This window comes from Tursiops truncatus, chromosome 8, assembly GCF_011762595.2.
Source record: "Tursiops truncatus isolate mTurTru1 chromosome 8, mTurTru1.mat.Y, whole genome shotgun sequence".
Taxonomy (NCBI): domain Eukaryota; kingdom Metazoa; phylum Chordata; class Mammalia; order Artiodactyla; family Delphinidae; genus Tursiops; species Tursiops truncatus.
This window is the reverse complement of record NC_047041.1, coordinates 55,378,738-55,406,272: the sequence shown is the minus strand read 5'-3', so window position 1 is coordinate 55,406,272 and position 27,535 is coordinate 55,378,738. Positions and strand designations below refer to the sequence as shown.

General features: G+C 37.7%; 1 protein-coding gene and 1 pseudogene across 7 annotated transcripts in view; both read left to right on the top strand.

The window, feature by feature from the left end:
• Positions 1-27,535, top strand: part of LOC101316208 (diacylglycerol O-acyltransferase 2) — a 364,872-nt gene that overhangs the window by 233,781 nt on the left and 103,556 nt on the right. For all 7 annotated transcript variants that reach the window (XM_073808430.1, XM_073808431.1, XM_073808432.1 and 4 more), the window contains one exon: positions 1,942-2,107. In XM_073808430.1, the coding sequence (XP_073664531.1) occupies positions 1,942-2,107 (166 nt within the window). The remainder of the gene's footprint in view (positions 1-1,941; positions 2,108-27,535) is intronic.
• LOC109551970 (tomoregulin-1 pseudogene) lies at positions 16,109-20,534 on the top strand (annotated as a pseudogene).

Genomic DNA, 27,535 nt, shown 5'->3' with positions numbered 1-27,535 from the left:
ATTTGGGGGGCTGGGGTGTAGATAGAATTCTCTCTCCCACTCCGTCACTCATAGTTTTTACTTATATGGCTTTGACCAAGTCACTTATGCTACGTGAATCTTATTTTTCTCATTTCTAAGTTGATAGCATCAGATGCAGTGATTTCTAAGGTTTCTCCTGGCTCTAATATTATATATGATGATTAAATTATAATGTAATGCATTTACAATGTAATGTAATTTCAGTCTCTAAGGTAGTCTGATATACATATTTCAACAGTAGGAAAGTATTATAGTACTGTGAGTCTGGGCCAAGAGCACATGGTCTCTAAAAATAGGATTCTCGTCAGTTAGGGCATGCCCAGTAGTCAGTTGAAAGGAATGCTGTTTGATTTTTTTTTCATCAGTTTGATTTGAGAGAACATGTTACCAAGGAGTTTTTATGTGTTCTTTGCCCTTACTAGAAAAGTGTGAAGAAACTAAGATAATACACGTGTGTTATATGCTTGGTGTGTTCTAGGCTCCAAAGTTAAAAATTGTTACATTCCACAGTAAAGTTCTGCGACAGTATGGTAGAGTGCTTAAAGACAGAGGCATCTGTGTCAGGTCAACCCACATACTAGCTATCTTAGTTTGGAGAGGTTCCTTAACTTCTTTGAACCTTATTTCTTCATCTATAAATTGAATGAAATAGCATATAAAACGTGCCCAGTTTATTAATTGTTGATGAATGAATGACTATCAGAAATAAAGCATCATGGTCAATTCCTGGCAGAAAAAAAAAGTGTACAATAAAAGTTACCTATTTTTACAGTATGATCAAGGAATCTGCTTTGGTAGTCAAGGGTGGAGAATGCACTGAGTAGTATACGGCTATAGTAGGGGTCCTACAGTAGGAAGGTAGTGCTTAGATAACCAAGTTTAAATATAAAAAGAAGAATGTGGAAAATATTACTAATAATTGAAGTTAAAGGTACTCTTAAAAATCAGGAAATACTCAAGCCAAGGTCATCTCAATCATTTCAGCCTTTCTCTAGCCAGATGTATTCCAGATATGTGTTAAATGTGTGTGTGTGTGTGTGTGTGTGTGAGAGAGAGAGAGAGAGAGAGAGAACTTTTTAAAGTATTTTAAGAATATTGTATACCAAGCAGTTACTTTTTCCTTACCCCTGGGGCAAGCTTAAAACTTTTTATTGTATTACCCTCAGTTCTGGGTACCTGAATGATTATTTGTCGCTTGGTAGGCAGTAGCAGAAATCTAGATGTTGAGTTAAAAATCTGTGACTTCTTAAAAGATACATACTTATGTTTGACTGTAGGAGACATGTATTTTTTCCAACAGTTGCTTCCACACAAAAATTGCATAAATAGAATATATATGAACAATGTGGTTTTTGACCTTTTACTATTTAAAACATTTTTTTCTCCTTATCCTATCTCAAACTTCACAGACTTAAACAATGCTGTCCTTATGAATATTGAGAACATACCCCATAAGGATGCACTGTGCTGTTTCACTTCACCTTGGAATACAACAGTACAGCTGTTTTGCTTATAAAGTTGTTAACGAGTAAAATGTATAATGTTAATATAGATGTAATGTTTAAACCTCTGAAACTAATTTTTGCATTGTATAATAGACTCAGGTATTATTTTTGCCCTTAAAAATGCTGGGAAAGAGAGTAATGGAGATTTGAATGCAGTAAGAACTCTTAAGATTATATATCAAATTTTAATCTCATCACATTAATTATTGGGGAATAGTTTTAAATGTAGTAGATGAAATTTCAAATCTTATTAATGTGTTTAGATTTCTATAAAATTCATATAATTTAGACAGGTGAATAATATTTTATCAATTATTTCTTATAAAATCTCTCTTGAAATTGATTTATTATGATCTCATAGGTACATTTATAAGGTAAATAGTTATTTTCTATTTCTCTGTTTTTGAATTTACAGCAAAAGATGATGGAAGCATTGCTGTTGCCCTTGGTTACACTGCACATTTAGTATCAATGATTTCCTTTTTCCTACAAGTGCCCCTCAGATATCCTATAATTCATAAGGGATCGAGATCAACAATCAAAGATAATATTAATGACAAGTTGACTGAAAAGGAGAGAGAGTAAGTATCCTTTTAAAATATTCTTTTAACATTAAGGCAGTATGAAGCATCAACTGTATTAAAAATATAAAATGTGACCTAGATTGTGGTGATTTTTGTATATCCTTTGTAAAGTGCTCCATTTCTTTAAAATAGAGTGTAGTCAAAATTGCTGTTGATAGCAAAATTGACTCATTCAAATTTAATTTGCTTTTGTGAGGTAAGTATCATATACTCTGCAAATATTCATGTAATATCTGTTGCCGCTAGTCACCAAATGAAATGCTTAAAGATTTGTCAGAGAGACAACCAGGAAAAAGATAAAAGACTTAACAGCAGATTGTACATATCTAAAAAATGGGTTTGTGAACTGGAAGATAGCCCAGGAGAAAATACCTGACCAGGCACAAGTACAAAAGAGATGGATTTATCGAAAAGTGCTAGACATATGTAGGACACAATAAAAAGTCTAATATACATATAATTGGAGTCACAGAGAGGGAGAAGAGAGCACACAGGGTAATTGTAACATTTTAAGAGATAATGACAGAGTTCAAATTTGACAAAAGACATCAAGCTATAAGTTCAAGAAGCATTAAATACAACACAAAATATGTTCAAAGCAAACATACTTAGGGGAATTATAGTAAAACAGCTGAAAACCAAAGAGATAAAGTGAAAATATTAAAATTACCTAGAGAGAAAAGAGATTTGCCTCAAAAGAGCAATAATAAGGTTGAAAGCTAATTTCTTAAGAGAAACATTGGGAACCGGAGATGATGCAGTGACTTTTTTTTTTTTTTTTTTTTGCAGTACGCGGGCCTCTCACTGTTGTGGCCTCTTCCGTTGTGGAGCACAGGCTCCGTACGCGCAGGCTCAGTGGCCATGGCTCACGGGCCCAACTGCTCCGCGGCATGTGGGATCTTCCCAGACGGGGGCACGAACCCGTGTCCCCTGCATCGGCAGGCAGACTCTCAACCACTGCACCACCAGGGAAGCCCTGCAGTGACATTTTTAAAGCATGTAAAATGATACTGCCAACTTAGAATTCTGTATTCAGTGAATTATCCTTCAAAAGTAAAGGCAGGGGACTTCCCCGGTGGCACAGTGGTTAAGAATCTGCCGCCAGTGCAGGGGATATGGGTTTGATCCCTGGTCTGGGAAGATCCCACATGCCATGGAGCAACTAAGCCCGTTCACCACAACTACTGAACCCCATGTGCCTATGGCCCGTGCTCCACAACAAGAGAAGCCACCACAATGAGACGCCCGCGCACCACAATGAAGAGTAGCCCCCACTCGCCGCAACTAGAGAAACCCCACGCAGAGCGATGAAGACCCAATGCGGCCAAAAATAAATTAATTTAAAAAAAAAAAAGTAAAGGCAAAATAAAGACATTTCAGACTATCAGTACTGAGAAAATGCATCTGAGCAGACCTATACTAAGGGAAATACTAAAGGCAGAATAAAAATAATCTAGCATAGAAACATGGAAATGCCTCTCCTCCAGAGATTCTGATTCAGTTGATAAGCCCAGACATGAGATATATTTTTCTAAAGCCCCTGAAGTGACTGTAATGTGCAGCCAGGTTTGAGAACCACTGTTCTACTGATGGATTGCGAATGTTGTGTTCGTGGGCGTGAAGAAATGAAATATCCTCCACTCTATTTAGGAAACTGCAAGAGAAAAGGCAGGAAAGGTGAGCATCAGTGGAAGAATTTAGTACTGTATCTGGTAGGGCTTGTAAGTGGAGGGCTGGGAGCGTGTGTATAGTTCTATTCAGTTCCTTTTCAAAGGCATTGAATACTTTATAGCCCAAGTATTATTTTCAATTTCAAAACCTTTTATTTAAAGAGAGCCTGAAATATATATGTTTGACAGAAGGGGACATGAGTATGGTTTCTTTCCTCTTTTTAAAAAATTGAGGTGAAATTCACATAACATAACTTTTTTAAAGTGTACAATTCAGTGGCATTTAGTATCTTCATGGTATTATGTAATCACCACTTCTATCTAGTTCCAAAACATTTTCATCACCCTGAAAGAAAACCCTGTATCTATTAAGTAGTCACTCCCTGTTCGCCTGCCCAGTAACCCCTTTCTTCAGTCCCTGGCAACCACCCCATTTGCTTTCTGTCTCTATGGATACCTCTTCTGGATATTTCGTATAACTGGAATCATTTACGACATGTAACCTTTTGTTTAGGGTTTCTTTCACTTAGCCTAATATTTTCAGTGTATCCACGTTGAGCACAATCAGTGCTTCATGTACTTTTATGGCTGAATAATATTCCATTGAATGTATATACCACATTTTGTTTATGCATTCATCTATTGATGGGCATTTGGGTTATTTCCACTTTTTGGCTGTGATCATTCATGTACAAGTATTTGCTTGAGTATCCATTTTCAGTTCTTTCGAGCATATAACTTGAAGTGGAATTGCTGGGTCATATGGTAATTCTATGTTTAACTTTTTGAGGCACCACCAAACTGTTTTCCACAACAGCTACACCAGCTTACAGTCCCTGGTATAAAGTGATATACATATCATTGTGCTTTTGATTTGTATTTCCTTAATGACTAATGATGTTGAGCATTTCTTCATGTTCTTGCTGGCCATTTGTATATCTTGTTTGGAGAAATACCTACTCAGATTTTCAGCCTGTTATTTTTCCTTTCAGTTTTATTGAGATATAATTGATATACAGCACCATAAAAGTTCAAGGTGTACAGCATAATGACTGACCTATATACATCATGAAATGCTTACCACAGTAAGTTTAGTGAACACCCATCATCTCATGTAGGGAAAACAATTAAAGAAACAGAAAAAAATTTTTTTCCTTGTGATGAGAACTCTTAGGACTTACTCTCTTAACCACTTTTATTTATAACATTCAGCGGTATTAATTATATCAATCATGTTGTATGTTACATCCCTAGTACTTGTTTATCGTATAACTGGAAGTTTTTACCTTTTGACTGCCTTCATACAATTTCCTCCCACCCCTTACCCCTCCGCCTCTGGTGACCATAAATCTGATCCCTTTTCCTATGAGTTTGTTTGGTTTTGAAGTACAGTTGACCTACAACACTATGTCCTGGTAACAACATAGTGATTTGATTTTTTTGTGCATTTCAAAATGATCACTACAATAAGTCTAATTATTGTCACCATACGAAGATATTACATAATTAAGACTATACTCCCCACACTGTACAGTTCAAACCCGTGACTCATGTAATTTATAACTGGAAGTCTGTACCTCTTAATCTTCCTCACCTCTTGCCCATATTTTTAATTGGGTTGTTCCTGTTTTCGTTGAGTTGTAAGACTTCTTTGTATATTCTGCATACTAGACTCTTATCAGGTAAATCATTTGCAAGTATTTTCTCCCATTCTCTAGGTTGTTACAGTTTAAGGCCTAAAATTAAGGTCAGTATTATGTGCTGCCTGGATATCTGGTGAAACCAGGAGGGCCTTGAATAGTCCCTCCCAACTCTGCTCCCATGGATCAGGCCCCCTATCCAAACAACCCTCTTTATTCAGGGGTCTAGGTAGTCTCTGCTTATTCCTGAGTAGTAAATTTCAGTTCCTTGCCAGATGGGTAATTATGGAAACAAACCAATCACATCCTCCCCTGGGAACCAATCATCACCACTCTGTCCTTTTCATACTACAGAGCCTGCCACCCATAGCTCCTGGTTGTTCGCTCTCTTCTCAAGTGTAACCCCATGTGAGTCTGTGTGGCATGCAGTGTCCTCCTCCCCTGGGATTTGAGTATGTGTGACCAGTAATATGCTTTTAATCTCATATGTCCAGTGTCAGATGTTGAGTGTTCAACCATCCCCATGACCCTAGGGGTCTCTTATCAATGGGGTGAATAAGAGGAGATTAAAATAGTTGTTTTACTTTCTTTATAGTGTACTTTGATGCATAAAAGTTTCGGATTTTGATCAGGTCTAATTTATCTATCTTTTTTGTGTGTGTTTGTTTCTAGAGCTTTTGGTTTCATATCTAAAATCCATTGCTAAATCCGAGCTCATGAAGATTTACCCCTTTGTTTTCTTGAAATAGTCATAGCATTTTCTCTCTCATATGTAGGTCTTTGACCCACTTTGGGTTAATTTTTGTATATGTTATGGCTTAGGGGTCCAACTCCATTCTTTTACATTAGGATATCCAGCTGTATCTGCATCATTTGTTAAAGAGACTATTCTTTCCTCATTGAATGGCTTTGGCACACTTGTTGAAAATTAATTAGCCGTAGAGTATTTCTGAACTCTCAGTTCTAGTCCACAGGTTCATATGTCTATTGTTATATATCAATTCCACAATAAACTCTGAAATTGTGAATGCTCCAACTTTGTTCTTTTTCAGTACTTTTCTGGCTATTCAGAGCCCTTTGCAATTCCATATGAATTTGAAGATCATCTTTTCTATTTCTGCAGAGGGCCTTTTTTTTTTTTAACATCTTTATTGGGGTATAATTGCTTTACAATGGTGTGTTAGTTTCTGCTTTATAACAAAGTGAATCAGTTATACATATACATATGTTCCCATATGTCTTCCCTCTGGCGTCTCCCTCCCTCCCACCCTCCCTATCCCACCCCTCCAGGCTGTCACAAAGCACCGAGACAATATCCCTGTGCCATGTGGCTGCTTCCCACTAGCTATCTACCTTACTACGTTTGTTAGTGTGTATATGTCCATGACTCTCTCTCGCCCTGTCACAGCTCACCCTTCCCCCTCCCCATAACCTCAAGTCCGTTCTCCAGTAGGTCTGTGTCTTTATTCCTGTCTTACCCCTAGGTTCTTCATTACATTTTTTTTTTCTTAAATTCCATATATATGTGTTAGCATACAGTATTTGTCTTTTTCTTTCTGACTTACTTCACTCTGTATGACAGACTCTAGGTCTATCCACCTCATTACAAATAGCTCAATTTCGTTTCTTTTTATGGCTGAGTAATATTCCATTGTATATATGTGCCACATCTTCTTTATCCATTCATCTGATGATGGGCACTTAGGTTGTTTCCATCTCCGGGCTATTGTAAATAGAGCTGCAATGAACATTTTGGTACATGACTCTTTTTGAATTTTGGTTTTCTCAGGGTATATGCCCAGTAGTGGGATTGCTGGGTCATATGGTAGTTCTATTTGTAGTTTTTTAAGGAACCTCCATACTGTTCTCCATAGTGGCTGAACCAATTCACATTCCTATCAGCAGTGCAAGAGTGTTCCCTTTTCTCCACACCCTCTCCAGCATTTATTGTTTGTAGATTTTTTCATGATGCCATTCTGACTGGTGTGAGGTGATACCTCATTGTAGTTTTGATTTGCATTTCTCTAATGATTAATGATGTTGAGCATTCTTTCATGTGTTTGTTGCCAGTCTGTATATCTTCTTTGGAGAAATGTCTATTTAGGTCTTCTGCCCATTTTTGGATTGGGTTGTTTGTTTTTTTGTTATTGAGCTGCATGAGCTGCTTGTAAATTTTGGAGATTAATCCTTTGTCAGTTGCTTCATTTGCAAATATTTTCTCCCATTCTGAGGGTTGTCTTTTGGTCTTGTTTATGAAAGAGGACCTTTTAATAAGCTGTTGGCTTCAGTTTGCTAGCAATTCATTGAGGATTTTTGCATGTATATTTATAAGGAATATATAGAAGACTATAGTCTTCTTGCATGGCTTTTCTGTCAGGATAATAGTGGCCTCATAGAAAGCATTATGAAGTAAGTGTGCCCTTCTCTTCTACTTTATTGGAATAGTTTGAGGATTGCTGTTAATTCTTCTTTTAAATGTTTGTTAGAATTTACCAGTGGAGCCAAGTGGTTCTGTTCTTTTTCTTTGTTGGGAGGTTTTTGATTAGTGATTCAATTTCTTATTATAGGTCTGTTCATATTTTTTATATATTCCTGACTCAGTTTATATCATTTGTGTGTTTCTAAGAACAAGACCATTTCATCTAGGTTATCTAATTTGTTGGTGACAGTTGTTCATAGTATTTTTTATAATCCCTTTCATTTCTGTAAGGTCTTTAATGATGTCTATTTTCATTTCTGATTTTAGTTGTTTGTGCCTTTTTTATTTTCTTTTTTTTTTTTTTTTACGGTACATGGGCCTCTCACCGTTGTGGCCTCTCCCGCTGTGGAGCACAGGCTCTGGACGGGCAGGCTCAGCGGCCATGGCTCACGGGCCCAGCCCCTCTGCAGCATGTGGGATCTTCCCAGACCGGGGCACAAACCCGTGTCCCCTGCATCGGCAGGCGGACTCCCAACCACTGCGCCACCAGGGAAGCCCTTTTTTATTTTCTTATTGTAGCTAAAAACTTTTAGCTAGAATGAGAAGATGTGATGGATCTTTTCAAAGAATTGACTTTTTGGTTTTGTTGATTCTCTCTGTTGTTTTTGTCTCTTTTATCTCTAATCATTATTATTTCTTTCATTCTGCTAGTTTTGGGTTTTGTTTTCTATTCCTTTAGATGTAAAGTTAGGTTACTGATATGAGAGCTTTCTTTTTTTCTCTTTTCTTTTTTTTTTTTTTTTTTTTTTTTTTTGAAGTACGCGGGCCTCTCACTGTCGTGGCCTCTCCTGTTGCGGAGCACAGGCTCCGGACGCACAGGCTCAGTGGCCATGGCTCACGGGCCCAGCCGCTCCGTGGCATGTGGGATCTTCCTGGACCGGAGCACGAACCCGTGTCCCCTGCATCGGCAGGCGGACTCTCAACCACTGCGCCACCAGGGAAGCTCTGGTTTGTCTTACTTCTTGAGCAGTGTCTTCTGACACTGAGTGAGTTCTGACTAGGCAAAACAAAGGCAAGTACCTTGCATTAGTCCTGCAGGTCGCCCCCAGATAAGTTAGAACAAACCAACCCAAATGTTTTAGAATAAGATCTGCTCTGCTCCCTTAAGAACCAGGGGTCAGGGCCCCACAAGGACAGCCTGCTGTCTTTAAGACCACTGCTGAGCTGGAGAGGGGGTTAAGGACAAGATAAGTAAAAATGCTGCAAAGCATTCCCTCTGATTTTGAGTGTCCTTTTTCTTGATTCATTGTTCAGCCAGTTGTTGTAAGCCTTTGACAGTTTTTGCTTGATTTTTTTTTTTTCAATGTTTCTCTAGAGGGACAAGTCCTTTGATCTACTTACTGTACCATTTTTGCTGACTCCATTCCATTTGTTTGTGTAATGATGAAAAACACTACTTGTAAGGGATGAAGGGACCCCTAGGTAATTTTAAGAGGAGAGAATACCATAACCAGATATGTCTTTCACAGAGATGACCTTGTAGTTTTGTGGAGAATGCCTCCCAACCTTCTGTAGGCTCCATATTAAGAAAATTAAGTATCTCTCCAGATTTTTATCAGATTTGTGCATGATGATCTGCCCTAAAATATTAGTTATGTAGGAAGGTCACTTTGGGATCTTGAAGGAGGGGTGCTCCTCGAAATGATAATACTCTCTCTCCAGATCAGCTGCGCACTTTAATTTGTGAAGGAGCAGCTTAACATGTGAGCACTCCAAGTAGTATGCGCCAGTGTGAGTAGTAGTGATGATTTGTTTATTGATTGATTTTCCGAAGCAATCTGGGAAGGCCAGGGAGATTTTGGTGATGACGTTACTCATTTTTTTCTTCGGCAGCCAAGAGAACCACAGGAATTGCTTTTTAGTGAATGAATTTTATATTATACCTCTATCTCCCCCTTTTCACTGAAACACAAATTGTATTTTATTGATTCTAATGTAAATACTTTTGACATTTTAATATTGCTAAAAATGAGATACATCTTACAATTAATGGCATGGTTGATAGCATTTATCTTTTCTTAGTGATACATAAGTTAATGATGCAGTTCACAGTTGATGCTGTCTTAGATTTTATGAACTATCAAATATTTTCACTGGGCAGTAAAGCACTTCAGATCCATTTTGGAACAACATAGATGTGTAAATAAATATCTAAATACAAATACATTTATTGATTATGCTTGTTGATTGAATCAGCCTCTCAGTTATTAGCCTGGATGACTGAAGGAGCAGATTAGACATGGTTTTCTTTTCTCCTGAGTGTGTCAATTTTCATGTGAACCTTTCCAGGGTATTAGGTGGAATCATGTCTTCATGGGAAAATAGGAATTAAATGACTAATTGGATAAATTATGCTTATTGTAATAGGCCTAGGAATCCTCAGCCTCTGCCCTCTCTGATTACCTGTTTCATCTGGCCATTGGAATGTGATATATTAGGGTTCAAAGCTCTATTTAGCTAGTTCTGCTACAAGGGGGAAAAAAAACACCAAAAACTAGTTTTCTCCTTTGTATGGTCTGTTTGAAGCCCAGGTCTGGACTGATGCCTTGCCTAAACCATTACTTGTGCACCTGCACACTGTAAAGGGAAACTCTGAAATCTTTGCTGCATTTCATTTTGAGGCTCAGACCACAAAACACGAAGGAATGTAGCCAGAGTCCAGCTGCAATGTTCTTTTACCCCTTATTTCGTTTTTCACTGAGGACTGAAAAGTAGGTTTTAAAGTGATTTTTGAAATGAAATGTGTTGGTCATTGTTGTTGTGCTACTTAACCATCTGTTAGGTAATACATTCAGAATAGACTAGCTCAATAGATTGAGCTACGACATAGCTGGTCAGAGCATTTGGCTTTTCAAGCCCTCAAAAGATGTCTGAAATTTTTTGTTTTATTTTCAGAAGGAGAAATAGGGAGTGGTGTAAATTGGCAGGCACTTTTGAAACTTCCTGGCCTGTCCCTGACAAGGTTTTTACAGATCTCTAAAAGCTGGTCAGCTATTTTTCTGTAGTGGGATTATTGGAACCAAGAGAAATGGTAGTGCTGCTTTTCCCATTTTGTGGATTTTTTTGTGCTTATGTTTATTCCTGTGGAAGATCTTGACTAAAACCCCAGGAATTGCTTTTTTAACCTGATTGATTCTGATTTCTTTTAGAAACAAATTCTAGAGTACAAAGAAATGGTGATCTGTCCAAAATCAGACAATCCTGGGCCCAGATCGTAGTCACTGCATGTGGATTTCATGCTCATGAGAGAAGGAATGGTCAGTTCTAACGATCTGCCACCTTTTTGTGACTGGGGTGCATATAGCCATCATGTATACTTACACATAAAGGAGCTGGGGAGACAGATCCCCAAGCCTGTGACTTGAGCCACCTTTCAGCCACCTTGGCATGTCTGGATGTTTATGGAGCTTCCCCTTCAGCATAACCAGGTTGCATTTTGCCAGGAGGGAAGGGACAAAGGAATTTGCTGAGTGGCAGTGATCAGACTGATGGCCTATCTGTATTCCTTCAGCCTACCTCTTGGCCTGGCCACACTGCCCTATTAATAAATGAATGAGAATTTTTTCTAATGGTGTCTCCTTGAATCAGTGAGAATACTTTGAACTTTATTTGCATAAGTAGCAGATTCTCTATAGAAATAGTGACTGACCCTTGGGATTTCATTAGCATGTATTGAAAACCTAAATTTTTTCTGACTATAATTCTGACTCCTCATTGCTATTCTTCTCTGCTTTAGGCATATTCTTCTCTGCTTTAGGCATAAGATGTTGACACATCTTATATTAAAAATTCTAGATTCTTTCGTATAAACATTGTCGGCTTCTGTTTGTAATCGAGCTGTTTTAATGTGGAGAGTTCAGAAGTAGTCGCTGTTTTCACTAAATTAGCATGTTTACTTTCGTGGCGTCCAATTAAATCTGATGGCCTCCTTCCAGAAGTGGGAGATTTTCACATGATGCTTACGCTTAAGTGATGTGGCCTTAATTTTCAACTCTTCTACTGTTTATCCTATAAATTAGAACATTTTTTGTAACCTTTCATCTTCATTTTATTATAGGTTGTTGCTCAGATGCTGGCATTTAAAGTAGTCAGGAACTCAGACCTCAGACCTTTATATTGAACAATGATTGTGATGACTTGAGGCAGAGGGTGAACCAAATGCTTTGGTTTTCTATTTTTTCTTGCTGTGCACCTTAAAAGTATAATCAAACGAATATTTTTCAGTGTGCCTAATATAGCTGAAATGAATAAAATTATTAGTTCTTTCAGGTTTTCTACTTGATTACAGGAGTGTGACCTAAGTTGAAAAATCTCTGTTCATGTGAAAACTTTCCCAAATGCCTATAGTCCAGCTCCATTATAACTACCTAAGAGTACACAGTGGAACAAAAATAAAGATGAAAAAAAATGTTTCTGTACATGCAGCATTGTAGACGTGTTTTAAAACCAGTCAGAATATTCTTAGGTCGTATGAGTCAACCCTTCATTTCACAAATGGAGAAAGAGGTTGCAAGATGAAGTAAGGTCAAATAAGTTAACTAAGCCTTCACGTTGATCTGGCCCCCTGAGGGAATCAAGCCCAGAAGATGGTCCAATTGTTAAGCGTAGTACTTTTAAGCAAGCATTTAGGAGATGGAAGAAGTATATTTATCAAAAAGGGGCTATAGGGCTTCCCTGGTGGCGCAGTGGTTGAGAGTCCGCCTGCCGATGCAGGGGACACGGGTTCGTGCCCCGGTCCGGGAAGATCCCACATGCCACAGAGCGGCTAGGCCCGTGAGCCATGGCCGCTGAGCCTTCGCGTCTGGAGCCTGTGCTCCAACGGGAGAGGCCACAACAGTGAGAGGCCCGCGTACCGCAAAAAAAAAAAGGGGGGGGGGCTATATATGAGACTGAAATACCCCTTTCCTGGTTTAGGGGAAGCTCACTGGTAAAAAATGCCATGATGTGAATTCCTATATATTAAGCGGAGTCACCGTGTTCTTATTGAAAATGTTAATTATTTAAATCTCATTTATCAGTTGGTTCACTTAACATTTGTTTTTCCTCTAAAAGGTACAATGCAAAATGCCTCTCTTTTCTTCTCTCTTTCCTCAATTTATTTAAACTAGGCAGAGTTTGTTTTTGGTTTTTTATCACTCAAGTCTTTGAAGTTATGTTGGGACTTCACCTGTAATCACTGAGCAACTGGGGAAAGGTTGTCCTCTCTGAGTCTTGGTTCACCTGGTATAATATCTATGCCACTAGATTATCATGAGGTTTAAATGAAGCACAGTGCTTGGCACACAGAAGATGCTCAATAAAATTTTGCACCTACGATTATGTATACTTTGAGCTTTGCAACAGTAATTCCAGGCAGCCATGTATTTTTTTTTTCTAATTCTAGGTGCTAAAAGGAAACGTGGGCCTAAGAAAAGGTTAAGGAAAATTAAAAATGCAACCCAGTAGAATAGTACTAGATTTCTTTTTGTAGTAATGCCACAGGGTACATCGTCTTTCAGTCATTGGTGTAAATGGAAAGGACTAATGAAGTTTCCCAGAGCACAGGGTAAAATAAACTGTTGCAGGGGCTTCCCTGGTGGCGCAGTGGTTGAGAGTGCGCCTGCCGATGCAGGGGACACAGGTTCGTGCCCCAGTCCGGGAGAATCCCACATGCAGTGGAGCGGCTGGGCCCATGAGCCTGTGCGTCCGGAGCCTGTGCTCCGTAACAGGAGAGGCCACAACAGTGAGAGGCCCGCGTACCACACACACAAAAAAACAAAACAAAAACTGTTGCAGGTCTGAAGGCTTGTTTCTTACTTCAACTACTCAGGGAGTTTACTGCCTAATATCTGCTAATGAGTCAAGTAAGTGTCTGTGTTTTAGAACCTATCGGTTCAGCGAATGCTGAAACCCTTATTCATAAAAGGAATGTAGAGCAGGTTCAAATAGTTAAACAGTTCCCAGCCTGGCCCGCTACTTACTTTTTTAGTCTTATCCCAGTGCCCTCTCAGTTCATAACCTAATTGTGGTTGTACATAAAGCTCTTCCATTATTATCTAAAACTTGCCTTGTAAAGTCTTTCTTAATTCCCCATAGTTTGATGGACTGTCGTAGCCTTTTGTGATCCTATGAGCAATTCTTTCTATGTAGTATCTCAGAAATGAGTTATGTTTATATATGTTCTCATTTCATTTTAACAGCAACCCAGTGATACAAGTGATGTATTAGAGTTGTCTTTTTGTTGTCTGAAATATTTTCAGTGTAGAAACTGCATCTTACTTGGCATGAAACTTACTCCATTGTCTTACCCAGAGCCTTGTATTGTGTAAACACTCAATAAATATTTTTTGAATTGAATTAGGAGAGCAAAAGGGATGTTCAGTTTCTGCAAATGCTATTAAGTAATCTGACACTCCATGCTCTAGCCCATAGTTTTAACTCTAGATGCTCTGGCCAGGACAATCCTTGTTTCATACACTCCCTTAGGACCATGGGAAGCTATTAACTTCAGTGCCTGTTGTAATCCAAGGCACAGGCAGTCGTGCTAATTGGGCTGTGTTCAGGAGGGAGAGCAAAGAGTGTGTTTTAAAATGAGGAATCCCCATGGAAATTTTAGGCAGCAGAAATCAACAAAATAAAAATGCAGAAGGTGGTTGCTGGGTGAAACAGGAAATGAACACCCTACGGAGATTAGGCAGTCCACTGAGAGAGGGGAAATGTGGAAAATGAGTCAAAAGTAATTGTGTAGCCATTTCATCTCTGACATTTGGAAGCATATTGTTGTGTGTGTTGTTTTTAATGAAGTGTGTTTTACAGTGCTGATGTTATTATCTGGATGAGGAAGTCTTCTCTAGTATTATTGTCATCTCAGCTTTCTGCAACCAACTAAATTAAAATACAGTAATATAATGGGACAGTGGAATAAAAAAGAAAACCAGATGACTCTGACATGTGACCCTAACTTGAACTTACTGCTTTTCTGGTTTGCAGTGTGCTCAAATCAGTGTAGAGAGGTTCAATGTAATGCTTTGAGGGACCGGGGAAAGTAGAGGAATAATATATTTAGTTAATAGTGGGCTATGTCATGGGTTAAAGATTGTTACATTATTAGAATATGTGAAATCAGTGTTTCTCAACAGGAGGTCCCCAGAGCATCAGTGAGTTCTCCAGGTAGCATGGACTGGCCTTCTGCGGTCTGTTATTAATGTGCATCATATGACGGCATAGATGCTTTGGATTCTGATATGAATTAATCATTTACTCTAATAAATAAGACTTTGAAGAATGAAGACATTGAAAGTAGTATCTTTCTTTCCTTTAATTCTTATGTTAGATCTTTTGGTAGGCAAATAGTGAGGGATATGAGGATAATTATATCAAGCCAGAGAGTTTGGAGTAAGTGATTTGTGGAATCTTTCAGTTTTCTGAAGAAATAAATGGGTGGAAAGGTAAGAAAATTATTTTTAGGTAGATGTGAACTTACTGTAACTTCCCAAAGCATCTTATTATAATAGTTCTTTAGACAGTTTTCTAGGAATAACATTTATGTCTTGGATAATAGTGTAATTGTAAAACAAATTTATATCATTCTTTTAACCAGATGGTTCTATTCACTGCCATTTTTTACTCCTCTCCCCACAATAATTTACAGTTATAAGATCACCAAATGTAACTTCTGAATTGGATTAAATGATCAATTGGTTTTCAGAGTTTTTCTTCTCTAATTCCTTGAAATGAAAAATTGATATGAGAGTTAACTCATGTATAGTTAAGTCACAGGAGAGTTAAATTACAAAAGACTTACATCACTGAAGTCAGACCATATGTTGAGGACTAGTACATGTTTGTCACTGCACAAGATGCTGGTATTAGGTGAAATTACTCAGCTGCTGAAGTGGCATCAGGGATGGAGAGCAAGTCAGTAGACAGTCATCCTCAGCATTATAAGGGTCATGTTAGAAATACTTGGGGATGAGTTGAGCAGCCAGCAAAGGCATGCTTTAGGAGGTGGCCCCTAAACATCTGAGCTGCTGAGTGTGGAAGAGGCTTAGGAGCTGCCCAAGCAAAGGCTAGATACAACAGAAGGACACACACCCTGGCAAAAAACAGGTATTGCCCCTTTCCATTGGCCAAAGCATCTAGTTTCTCACCCAGCCTGGTGAGTGACTTCAGGTTGCTCAGCAGTTTTCTTTTAGGCATAAATAAAAGAGGGATAAGTTAATAGTTCAATCTTTAGTTGATGTAAAAATGAAAATTACTTTCAAAGATGATTAGCTTTGAGTGGTTAATATCAATATACATATATCCATTTATTCAAAGCATAGTAATATATCTTTATAAAGTGTTCTGGATCACAGGTTGGTTATAATAAATATATGACTAATTTGACTTAAATATATATTCACTTCCATATATATTTAACAGGGATTAACTATATATATTGGCATGTGAATAATAAAAGTTGTGTTTTCTAAACTTAGGAAAGGAGAAATGGCTTTGCCACTTCACTCTTCTGAAAGAACTTCAGTATCAAGCACATCTTGAACCAGTTTATTTTGCCTCACTAGTCTCTGTGCACTGGCTTTAGAGAAATGTGAAGAGTAAAAGAGGGAATTTATATAAAATTACCATTGCATATAATAGTCAGTCAGTAAATATTTGTATACGGGGTGATAATAATAAGTAGAAATGAGAAATTTGAGAAGTCCATGGCTTCTAATTCAGAAAGGATCTCTTAAATAAATCACAGAAACATACAGACCATAATATGAGAAATGATCCATAACTTTGATTTCATTTCTTAAAACTTGCTAATAACAAAATGAAAAGGTAAGCCACAAATCAGGAGAAGAGATTTGTTACCACATAGATCAGCCAAGGGTCAGGATCCAGAATATGTGGGGAAGAAAACCTTTATATATTAATAAGAAAAGGAGCAGTCAACCCAATAGAAATATGGACATAGTGTATAAAGCAGCTGTTACAGAAGAACAAACCCTAAATATCTAATAACATAAGGACAAAATACTCACTAGTATTTTACTAGTCTCACTGGTAATCAGGAAAATGCAAATTAACACCACAAGAGATACCATTTTACCTCCATCAACCTGGCCAGAAGTCGAATGAATGTCTGTTTAGTACCTAATTTGGTGAGCATATAGATGAAAAGGAACTCTTATCCTTTGTGAGAGTTTCAGTTAGTTTGTTTCAGAGGGCAATTTGAAAATACAGTTAAATCTGCACAAACTTTCCTCAACCTAACAGCCTCACTCCTGGTTATATATTAGGCTTTTGAGTAGCTTTTACATTTATGCTATCTATGAATATTTATTGTGTCTGTATTATGTAGATAATTAAATTATCTCTTGGCTACCTCTATTATTCTGTATTGGAATTATTCACAATTATATAGCTAGTATATACTTTTTTTTAAAGTGACTCTATCCTTTTGTACTATTCCTTTCAGGGTCTCCATTACATTGAAACATAATTTTCTTTTTTTATAAATTTATTTATTCATTCATTCATTCATTTATTTATTTATGGCTGTGTTGGATCCTCGTTGCTGTGCGCGGGCTTTCTCTAGTTGCAGTGAGCGGGGGCTACTCTTTGTTGCGGTGAGCAGGCTTCTCATTGTGGCTTCTCATGTTTTGGAGCACGGGCTCTAGGCGTGCAGGCTTCATTAGTTGTGGCATGTGGGCTCAGTAGTTGTGGCTTGTGGGCTCTGGAGCTCAGGCTCAGTAGTTGTGGTGCACGGGCTTAGTTGCTCCGTGGCATGTGGTATCTTCCCGGGCCAGGGCTCGAACCCGTGTCCCTTGCATTGGCAGGCAGATTCTTAATCACTGCGCCACCAGGGAAGCCCCCCCACCTTTTTTTCTTAAAGCTACTTCCTTTAAGACTAGAATACATGTTTCTTTGTATACAGCATCTCCTTTTCATACAGGGTTGATGCAGGTGGTTACTTTTTCTCATAATTCATATAATTTTCATATACCAGTTCTTGATTAGTTTTAGATTTATAGTAGTGGTTCTCCATATTTACTTTTGAGGAAATATTGATGATAATAAATGCCAAGAATTTTGAGTGCTACTCATTTATATTATTGGAAACCTTTTTTAAAAACTTATAAAAGAATTAGTTCTTCCCATCCTGCTTGTTAGTAACTCCCATTAATATAAATGATGACTCCCAGGTTCATGATGTGGAGAGTCTAGTGATGAAATACTAGAAGTGTTAACAGTAGTTAGTTATAGAAATTTACTGCTGTAAGTTAATTAAACACACCAGTAAGCAACTGGAGCGTTTTATTATTTAGTTTGTATAAATACACAGTTGGAAAGTTAATGAGAAATGGCAAGTCTCTTGGAGTTTGATTGACAGCTATACTAAACCTTTTTAAAATGTGTAGATGACGAATGAATTTATTGAGACAACTTCTGTTGTAAAATATTCCATAGAAGGAATATTTATTTTTGAGTGTGCAGTAGCATAATTTTGTCATTTCTGACTTTAAAAAATTAGTTACTAGAGGAAAAACTTTTTAGAAGTCACCTCCTAATATTGAATTTGCTAAATAGTGTTCTGTATGGGAGATACAAGACTTTCTTTTATTATTTTCTGGCTTCTATATTATTTGTGGTCTCTGCATAAATCAAAAAATGGGAGATTCCTGAGGTGGTTGAAAAGAATTTGGTAAATAAATAGCATGTTATTTTCCTTCAGAGGTTTCTAGGGGAAATGATAAGCAGTATTCTGTTCTAAGAAGATACAGCTTGGTCACACTTAATTGAAAGAAGTTTCCTTTCTCATTTTGTATCATTTTGGGGGGAACCTACCTGTCTTTTTAGCATGCAATTTGGAATAGACACTTAACTCAATTTTGTAGTATTTTTATTATTAAATGCTAATTCAAAGTCAGGGTTCATAGTATCAGAATTATAAACACATAAATGAACCTGCTCACCTATTCGTTCATTCATCAAATGTTCAGTAATTATGTACTGCCTGAGAGACATTTTTCTAGGTCTTTGGATTATAGTAATGGGGGCGCTGGTGGGATGAATTCGGAGATTGGGATTGACATATATACACTAATATGTATAAAATAGATAACTAATAAGAAGCTGTTGTATAAAAAAATAAAATAAAATTCAAAACAAAAAAATGGCAGGGACTTCCATGGTCGCGCAGTGGTTAAGAATCCACCTGCCAATGCAGGGGACACGGGTTTGCTCCCTGGTCCCGGAAGATCCCATGTGCTGTGAGCAACTAAGCCCATGTGCTACAACTACTGAGCCTGCGCTCTAGAGCCTGCGAGAGCCACACCTACTGAGCCCATGTACCTAGAGCCCATGCTCTGCAAAAAGAGAAGCCACTGCAATGAGAAGCCCGTGTGCCACAACGAAGAGTAGCCCCTGCTCACCTCAACTAGAGAAAGCCCGAGCGCAGCAACGAAGACTCAGCACGGCCAAAAAACCAAAAAGGCACAAAATTCTCAGAAGTTATGTATATGTGCCATACAAATTATATTCCCATCTGTGGATCAAATGGGGACACGTACCAAAATGAATGCTTTCCCAGAAGGGCTGGTTGTAAGCACCAGGAAGAGATAATAGTAGTAGCAAGGGGACCATGCTACTCTGATAATGGCTCTGGATCTGGAGAGAGAGAATAGGAAGGGGCAGGGAGAGTTGTTCATGGAAAACACTCCAAGTGTGGACCTTGCAAATATAAAGCTGAGTGTGATGAAGATACAGAGAATGTTGGGTGTGTATGTAATATAGATTGCAGTGGATACAGTTTTAATCCTGTGTCTGCTTCTGATGGGAGTTCCTATAACAATCCCTGTTTTGTTCGAGAAGCATCTTATATAAAACAAGAACAGATTGATATAAGGCATCTTGGTCATTGTACAGACACAGATGACACTAGTTTGTTGGGAAAGAAAAATGATGGACTACAATATCAACCAGATGTGAAAGATGCTAGTGATCAAAGGGAAGATGTTTATATTGGAAACCACATGCTTTGCCCTGAAAACCTCAGTAGTTACTGTATCCATGGAAAATGTGAATTCATTTATTCTACTCAGGCTTCTTGTAGATGTGAGTCTGGTTACACTGGACAGCACTGTGAAAAGATAGACTTTAGTATTCTCTATGTAGTGCCAAGTAGGCAAAAGCTCACTCATGTTCTTACTGCAGCAATTATTGGAGCTGTACAGATTGCCATTATAGTAGCAGTTGTCATGTGCATAACAAGAAAATGCCCTAAAAACAATAGAGGACGACAGCAGCAAAACATAGGCCATTTTACTTCAGATACATATTTCCAGAATGGTTTAAACTGATGACTTTTATATGTATACTGACGATGTGATGTACATATAAATTATGTCTTTTTTTTAAAGAATGGAAATATTTATTTCAGAGGCCTTCTTTTTGGACATTTTTAGTGTACTGTTGGCTCGTATTTAGAATATTCAGCTACAACAGTTTTGGACTGTTTAGTCTTTGTTTTATGTTTTTAAATACAGAAATTGATTTCACAAATTTGTATTACATGGTAATTCTAAGACTTGTTCTTTACCCATGCAATGTAATATTTTTGCAAAGACGGACCACTTCCAAATGGTTATAAAGTCATACCCACTTCTTCCACAGTGACCACAGCAAATGACCAAGCTTGAACTGAAGGTAAAGATATTTACAGATTACTTTTCTTACAAAAAAATCTAGAAGACACTGTGTTTAGACATTTCAATGTTCTTGAGATTTATTAACCGATTTTTTAGACACTACCTGTTGCATGAACTGTAAAGCTGTGTGTGTTAGGTGTAAAATATTTATAAGATGTATGAACTAGAATTTGATCATTTCTCTCTTTGAAAAAATAATACTGAATTTTTTAAAGTATATGGTAGCAATGATGGAACGGATCACTGAAAAGTAGATTTAGATGTTGTGAAAATAGTCTGTTTAACAAACAGATTTGAATAAAGCTTACTCTGTCATTTAAAAAAAACAGTTAAAACTATCTCCTTTTTTCCTTTTTAAAATAAATGATTAGTTTAAAATCAATTCTGTAAAGGCTAGATGTTTTTATAGAGCAGATACAGACTAAGAAAGTGAGCATATTATCTCAGCTTATTATCTAATTTGAGAGATAATAAAAATACCTTGTTTTGTGCCTTTTATTCAGTAACACTCCTTTCTTTACCTTGTCTTATGAACACATTGCAAGATTCATCAGGCATACCCCTGGGAGAGCAAGAAAGACAATCTGATTTTGAGCAGAGAATGATATGGCTGGTTGATGGGCGGTTTGGGACTAGTCTCAACAGTCATTTTGTCACTAAGAGTAAAGGCCCGATTATTGACTAGAAAGTACTTTTTAGATAAAGTTTTAGGACCAACTTAAAAGTTGTTAGTTCAGAATATCTATTACAGTTTTTTGGCTTTTCCAGTGAAAATAATGTAATTATGCTTAAATGACCCAGTCCTCACTCCCTGCAAAAATATGCTGACATCAGGACCTATTTGTTTGACAACATTAATTCAGAGGAACAATAAGCAGTATTTTCACACTCAAAACTAGCCAATGACATAAAAGTTTACAAATATTAAATTAGAAATGCTTCATTGTCATGAGTTTCACACATGGGTGTGCCTGAATGTACACTTGTATACACAGAGCAACATCAGGTAATATTAGAAAAAGATCAATTCCTAGAACTCAGATAATCATTATATTCACCAGATGTCTTTTGAGTAAAATATTCCTCTTCTCTCTATTGTGTTTCAAACACTTGAACTCCTGGAAGACACTAAAACTCAATTTGAGTATACACTGTCTTCATCTAGGAGTCATACACTTACTGAGGGTTAAATTGTTTATAGCTCTTTCAGTTAACTCTTTTCTACTTTAATCTTTTATGAAATGTCCTGGGGGTAGGAAACCCAAAGGGGAAATCCATGGACATATAAAGAAAGGCCGAAAAAATAGGAGAATACACATATAAGGAAATAGAAATAATAATATAAAAAAAGACTTTTAAGAATTTCAAAATTCTCAAAGGAGGAAATAGCATCCATAAAGAAGAATGAGATTTTATGAAACAGAAATAGGTAGTTGTTGGGACTTCCCTGGTTGTCCAGTGGCTGAGACTCCATGTTCCCAATGCAGGGGGCCCGGCTTCGATCCCTGGCCAGGCAACTAGATCCCACATGCTGCAACTAAAGGTCCTGCATGCCGCAATTAAAAAGATCCCACCTGCCATGCAACGAAGATCCCGTGTGCTGCAGCTAAGACCAGGTGCAGCCAAATAAATTAAAAAGAAAAAGAAATAGGTAGTTGTGACTCAAGAGACATAGAAAAATGTATTTTTTAAAAAGACCCTCATAAATAGTATACTAGACACACTTAAGCAGAGAATTTGTGAATAGTAAATAGAAATGAAAAATGTCACCCAGAATGCAGCCCAGAGAGATAAAGAGATATATGAGACAGAAGTTATAGGACACAGAGGTTAATTAAGAGGTGTCAACATGTATCTAATAGGAATATTCTAGGAATAGAGATTAGAGGGAATGGCAATGAAGAAGTGTTATTTAAAAGTGGCTGAGTAAAAAAATACAGAGAGGTAATTATGACAACAGAAAAGGAGACACTTATAGATACAACAGAGACTGAAAAATCATAAGAACATACTGTGACAACTTTTAGGTAGAATGGATTTTTTTAGCAAAAAGTATATAAAATATAACAAAATTGATTTTAAAAGAAATGGGAAAACTGAATAAGATCTGTTTCCGGAGCATGATAGAATAGATATCTGGACCAACACTGAAAATGTAGGATTAAAAAAAGAATCTTTTTTTTTTTCTGATTGTCATTCTCTTAATGCTTTTTTTTAAAATTATTTATTTATTTATATTTATTTATTTTTGGCTGTGTTGGGGCTTCGTTTCTGTGCGAGGGCTCTCTCTAGTTGTGGCAAGCGTGGGCCACTCTTCATCGCGGTACGCGGGCCTCTCACTGTCACGGCCTCGTCTTGTTGCGGAGCACAAGCTCCAGACACACAGGCTCAGTAGTTGTGGCCTGTGTGCACAGACCTAGTTGCTCCGCGGCATGTGGGATCTTCCCAGACCAGGGCTCGAACCCGTGTTCCCTGCACTGGCAGGCAGATTCTCAACCACTGCGCCACCAGGGAAGCCCAAAAAAAGAATCTTAAATGTATCTATTAGTTAACAATAAAATAAAGAATACTTAGGTCAAAAACTGAGTGATGGCAAGAACCTAGAGAGATAAGGTGAGCAAGCATTTGCCTTGAAGGCATTTAATAAACAACCTGATCAGGATAATATGAGAAACAGACTTGGTAGACAAACTGATTTATGGACATAAATACAAAAATACAAATTAAAATGTGTGCAAGCTGAATCGAGCAGTTGAGAAGAGTCAATGGCTCAACACTAAAAAGTCTTCCACATAATTCACTCATTAACAGATAAACAGAAATATCATGTGGTTGTTTTTTTACTAAGTGCAGAAAAAGCATTCAATAAAATTCAACACTTATTTAGAAAGACAATAATAGGTTTTGATTAGGAGCATAAACTGTAGAACCAGATGGCATGAGTTTGAATCTAAACTCTTACTTACTGTGTATGGTATTGTCTTGATTTCATGCTTGTTAGATGTTGGGCAGAGAACCCAACTATGCTGTGCCTGGACTTCTGACCTACAAAAAATACGAGCTAATAAATGAGTGGCTTTTTTAAAAAATTGAGGTGTGATGGACATATAACATTATATTAGTTTCAGGTATACAATATAATGACTCAATATTTGTATATGCTGAGAGCTGATCACGACAATAAGGCTAGTTACCATCCATCACCATACAAAGTTACAAATGTTTTCCTTGTAATGAGAACTTTTAAGATTTATATGTTGTTTTAATCTGAGAAATGTTTTGTATTTTTTTAATAGTAATAGAAAACAGTTACATCACGTGACCTTGGACAAATTACTTGATCTCCCAATGCTTTACTTTATTGTCTGTAAAGTGGAGATAATAATAGTACCCGCCTCATTAGGTGTTTGGGTGGATTCAATGAGCTAGTATGTGTAAAATATATTTGGCACATGGTAAAGCCTCAGATGATTGCAAATAGTACTAGTCGTTGTTATAGAAACTATTTGAAAACTAGAAAAAGCAGGGAATTTCCTTAAAATGCTAAAGAATAGTTATCAATCCTATAACAACCATTAGGCTAAATAGTGAAACTATTTCCATTAAAGTTAGAAAGCAGCTAAGGATGCCAGTTATTATACAGTAAAATATTTTAAAACATTATGCTTGAGGTCCTGGTCTATATAATTAAATGGAGAAAAGAGATGAAGTATAAATATTTTAAATAAAGGGACAAAATTGTCTTTTGCAGATATGAATGTTATGTAGAAGCTGTGAGGGAATCTGCAAACTATTAGAATTAGAAAACTAGCACGTTTGTTGGATATAAGATCAACATGAAAATTAAGTAAATTCTGTATACCAGTAATAACCAAATAGAGAGTGACCACAATATAAGTACCTTGTAATATATTTAATAAAAATGTGAAAGACTGGGCTTCCCTGGTGGCGCAGTGGTTGAGAGTCCGCCTGCCGATGCAGGGGACATGGGTTCGTGCCCCAGTCCGGGAGGATCCCACATACCGCAGAGCGGCTGGGCCCGTGAGCCATGACTGCTGGGCCCGCGCGTCCGGAGCCTGTGCTCCGCGACGAGAGAGGCCACAACAGTGAGAGGCCCGCGTACCACAAAAAAAAAAATGTGAAAGATCTTTATCAATGAAAAATATATAGCATTATAAAAATGATAATGAAGGACATAAAATATGTGAATAAACGAGTGTACACATATATGTACCTGGTTTAACTAGGCCTTCTGCTACTCTGATTTTTATGAAAATATATCAAATTAGTTGGGCTAAAAAATAAATAGGATAACCAAATACTTTTTGGAGACTTTGGTTTTTTGTCCAGAAAATCATGGGGGAATCCCTTCTTCCTGTCAAGATTCAATTTAAAACAAAAATTTCCTTTTATAAGTTAGTGAGTGAAAACTTTAGCATGTAAATAGCAAAAAGAAAGAAAGGAAGGAGGAAAGAGGGAGAAAGGAAGGAAAGAAAGAAGTATAGAATCCAGACAATATAAAAAGCTTTTGGTTCCGTAGTTAAAAGAAACAGCTCAAAGAATTATGAAAGGATATTAATTCCATCAGTCAGATTTCAGTCAGGAAAGCAGAATCACTATGAGTCTTATGGTATAAGGGATTTATTATAAGCATAAGATATTACAAAACTGTGGGAGAAGCTGGAGAAGAATCCAAAAGGGGGAGTTGGAGGATCAGAGAAAGTCCCTAACCAGCCCTTCAGAAGCTTGGTGCAGGTTGGACAGCTCAGGCCAGGAGGTGGGAAGCAAGATCTAACCAGCTGCCGAGTGGAACCCCAAAGGAGAGCAGGTGGGGAAACATCTACGGAGGACTGTTACCACTGCATCTGTTAGTGGGCCTGGAGTCACTGTTTGTCATCAGCACCAGCAGTTGGGAACAAGAGCTAGATGCGGAAGAGGAGCGCCAAGACCAGATGGAATCTGCAGGCAGCCTATGTCTGTTACTGGGTCTAACCACCATTCACTTCAGAGCTTCATGTCTGCTGCTTCACTTCTGTTCTCCAAATCTCATGCCAATTTTTGTTCAGCTCTAGCCTGGATCCACACATGTGCTGGTATTCTGGGAAATAGTTCTTATTTAGCCAAGTGCACACAGTAAAAACCCACGACAGGTGTGAATAGGCTCTGTACTCTATTCTAGGAATATAAAGATTACTAACACCAATAGTAATCACTCAGAAAATTATAGTTGCTCTTACTGTGTTTCAGGTACTGTTGAAAATTATATAGTCACAATAGCAGTATGAGATTAATGCTGTTATTATTCCCCTTGTATTGATGTGTAACCTGAGTCACAGACAGGTCAGCTTTACTTCCAAAGCTACACATTGTTCTCTAGGGTTAGCATCAGCAACATTCTGGAGGAATCTAGTAAAATGGGGACATACTTAAAAACTGTATTCATACTCGAAAAAGTTGCTCAAAGGAGGGCAAAAATTAGAAAAAAATAGAAACAGCCTAAATCTTCGTCAGTAAGGAAGTAGAGAAGTAAAGTCTGAATATCCATGAGATAGAGTACTAATTAGGAGTTCAAAGAAATGCATTACATATGTATATAAGCAAAAATACCTCTTAAAACACAGTACTGAGGGGAAGAGTGAGTTGCAGAATGATATACGTGATCTATCACTGTTCATTTAAACATTTGTGTTTTAAAAGTGTAAAAAGTGATATATACAGATGTTCACCAAATTTATAAAGCTAGTAGCTTGTGGGAGGGGCCATGGCAGATGCGTTGCTTGTCTACCCACAGCCATTCTTGGCTTCCTACTTATCAGCAGAGCTCCATTTTGTTAATTATTCTTTCTCTTCATTTGCTATATGGAAGGTGGGGCTCAGCCCCCAGCAGTAAATTACAACTGGCTGTTTACCAATCACAGTAAGTCCGTTCCATCACCAGTGCTTGGTTTGTGCATAAACTTGTGTCACAGTTATGGCCAGTTCTCTGGGGGTATTTCTGGGAATGGTTTTATGTACTAAGACAGATATGACTGGGCTGCTAGTAATACATATATAGTGGCAGAATAGAAGGATGGGAAAAACTGGGTTCTGGATAAAGTCATCAAGTTCCTGAGTTAGCCAATCCTGGAACTAATCTGTCTCCAGTCTTATTATTTAAATCAGTTGATTTGGGTTTTCTGTTAATTGAGGTTGAAAGCATCCTAACTGATGGTAGTAGGGATGGGGAACAAAGGAGGCTCACTTTATCTGTAAGCATTTTATTTCTTTTAACTAAAAAAATGCAAAAAATCAATTAAGTTTGAGTCGTGGATATATAGTTATTTGCTCATTATTCTCCAATTTAAAAATAGAAGAGTGGCACATAAGTTATATATACATCGTGAACAAAGACATGGGAATGATCATTGTCAGTTGAGGGGCAACTGGGAAATATTTCTCAGCAAATGAATCAAGAACCAATTTGTTTGTATTCATTTAATATATACTTACTTGCTTTTCACTCTCTGTGTAAGCTACTGTACCATTCAATTTGGGGCTCATATTTGAAATCACTGTGTTTTTTATTTGTAAAGAGCATCTTTTTTATATATATAAATTTATTTTTTGGCTGCGTTGGGTCTTCGTTGCTGTGCACGGGGCTTTCTCTAGTTGTGGTGAGCGGGGGCTACTCTTTGTTGCGGTGTGCGGGCTTCTCATTGCGGTGGCTTCTCTTTGTTGTGGAGCACAGGCTCTAGGCACGCAGGCCCAGTAGTTGTGGCTTGCAGGCTCTAGAGCGCAGGCTCAGTAGTTGTGGCACACGGGCTTAGTTGCTCCGCGGCATGTGGGATCTTCCCAGACCAGGGCTCAAATCCGCGTCCCCTGCATTGGCAGGCGGATTCTTAACCACTGCGCCACCAGAGAAGTCCCATCAATCAATGTTTTAGTGCCTCACTTTTAAAAATGAATGGTCAGGGACC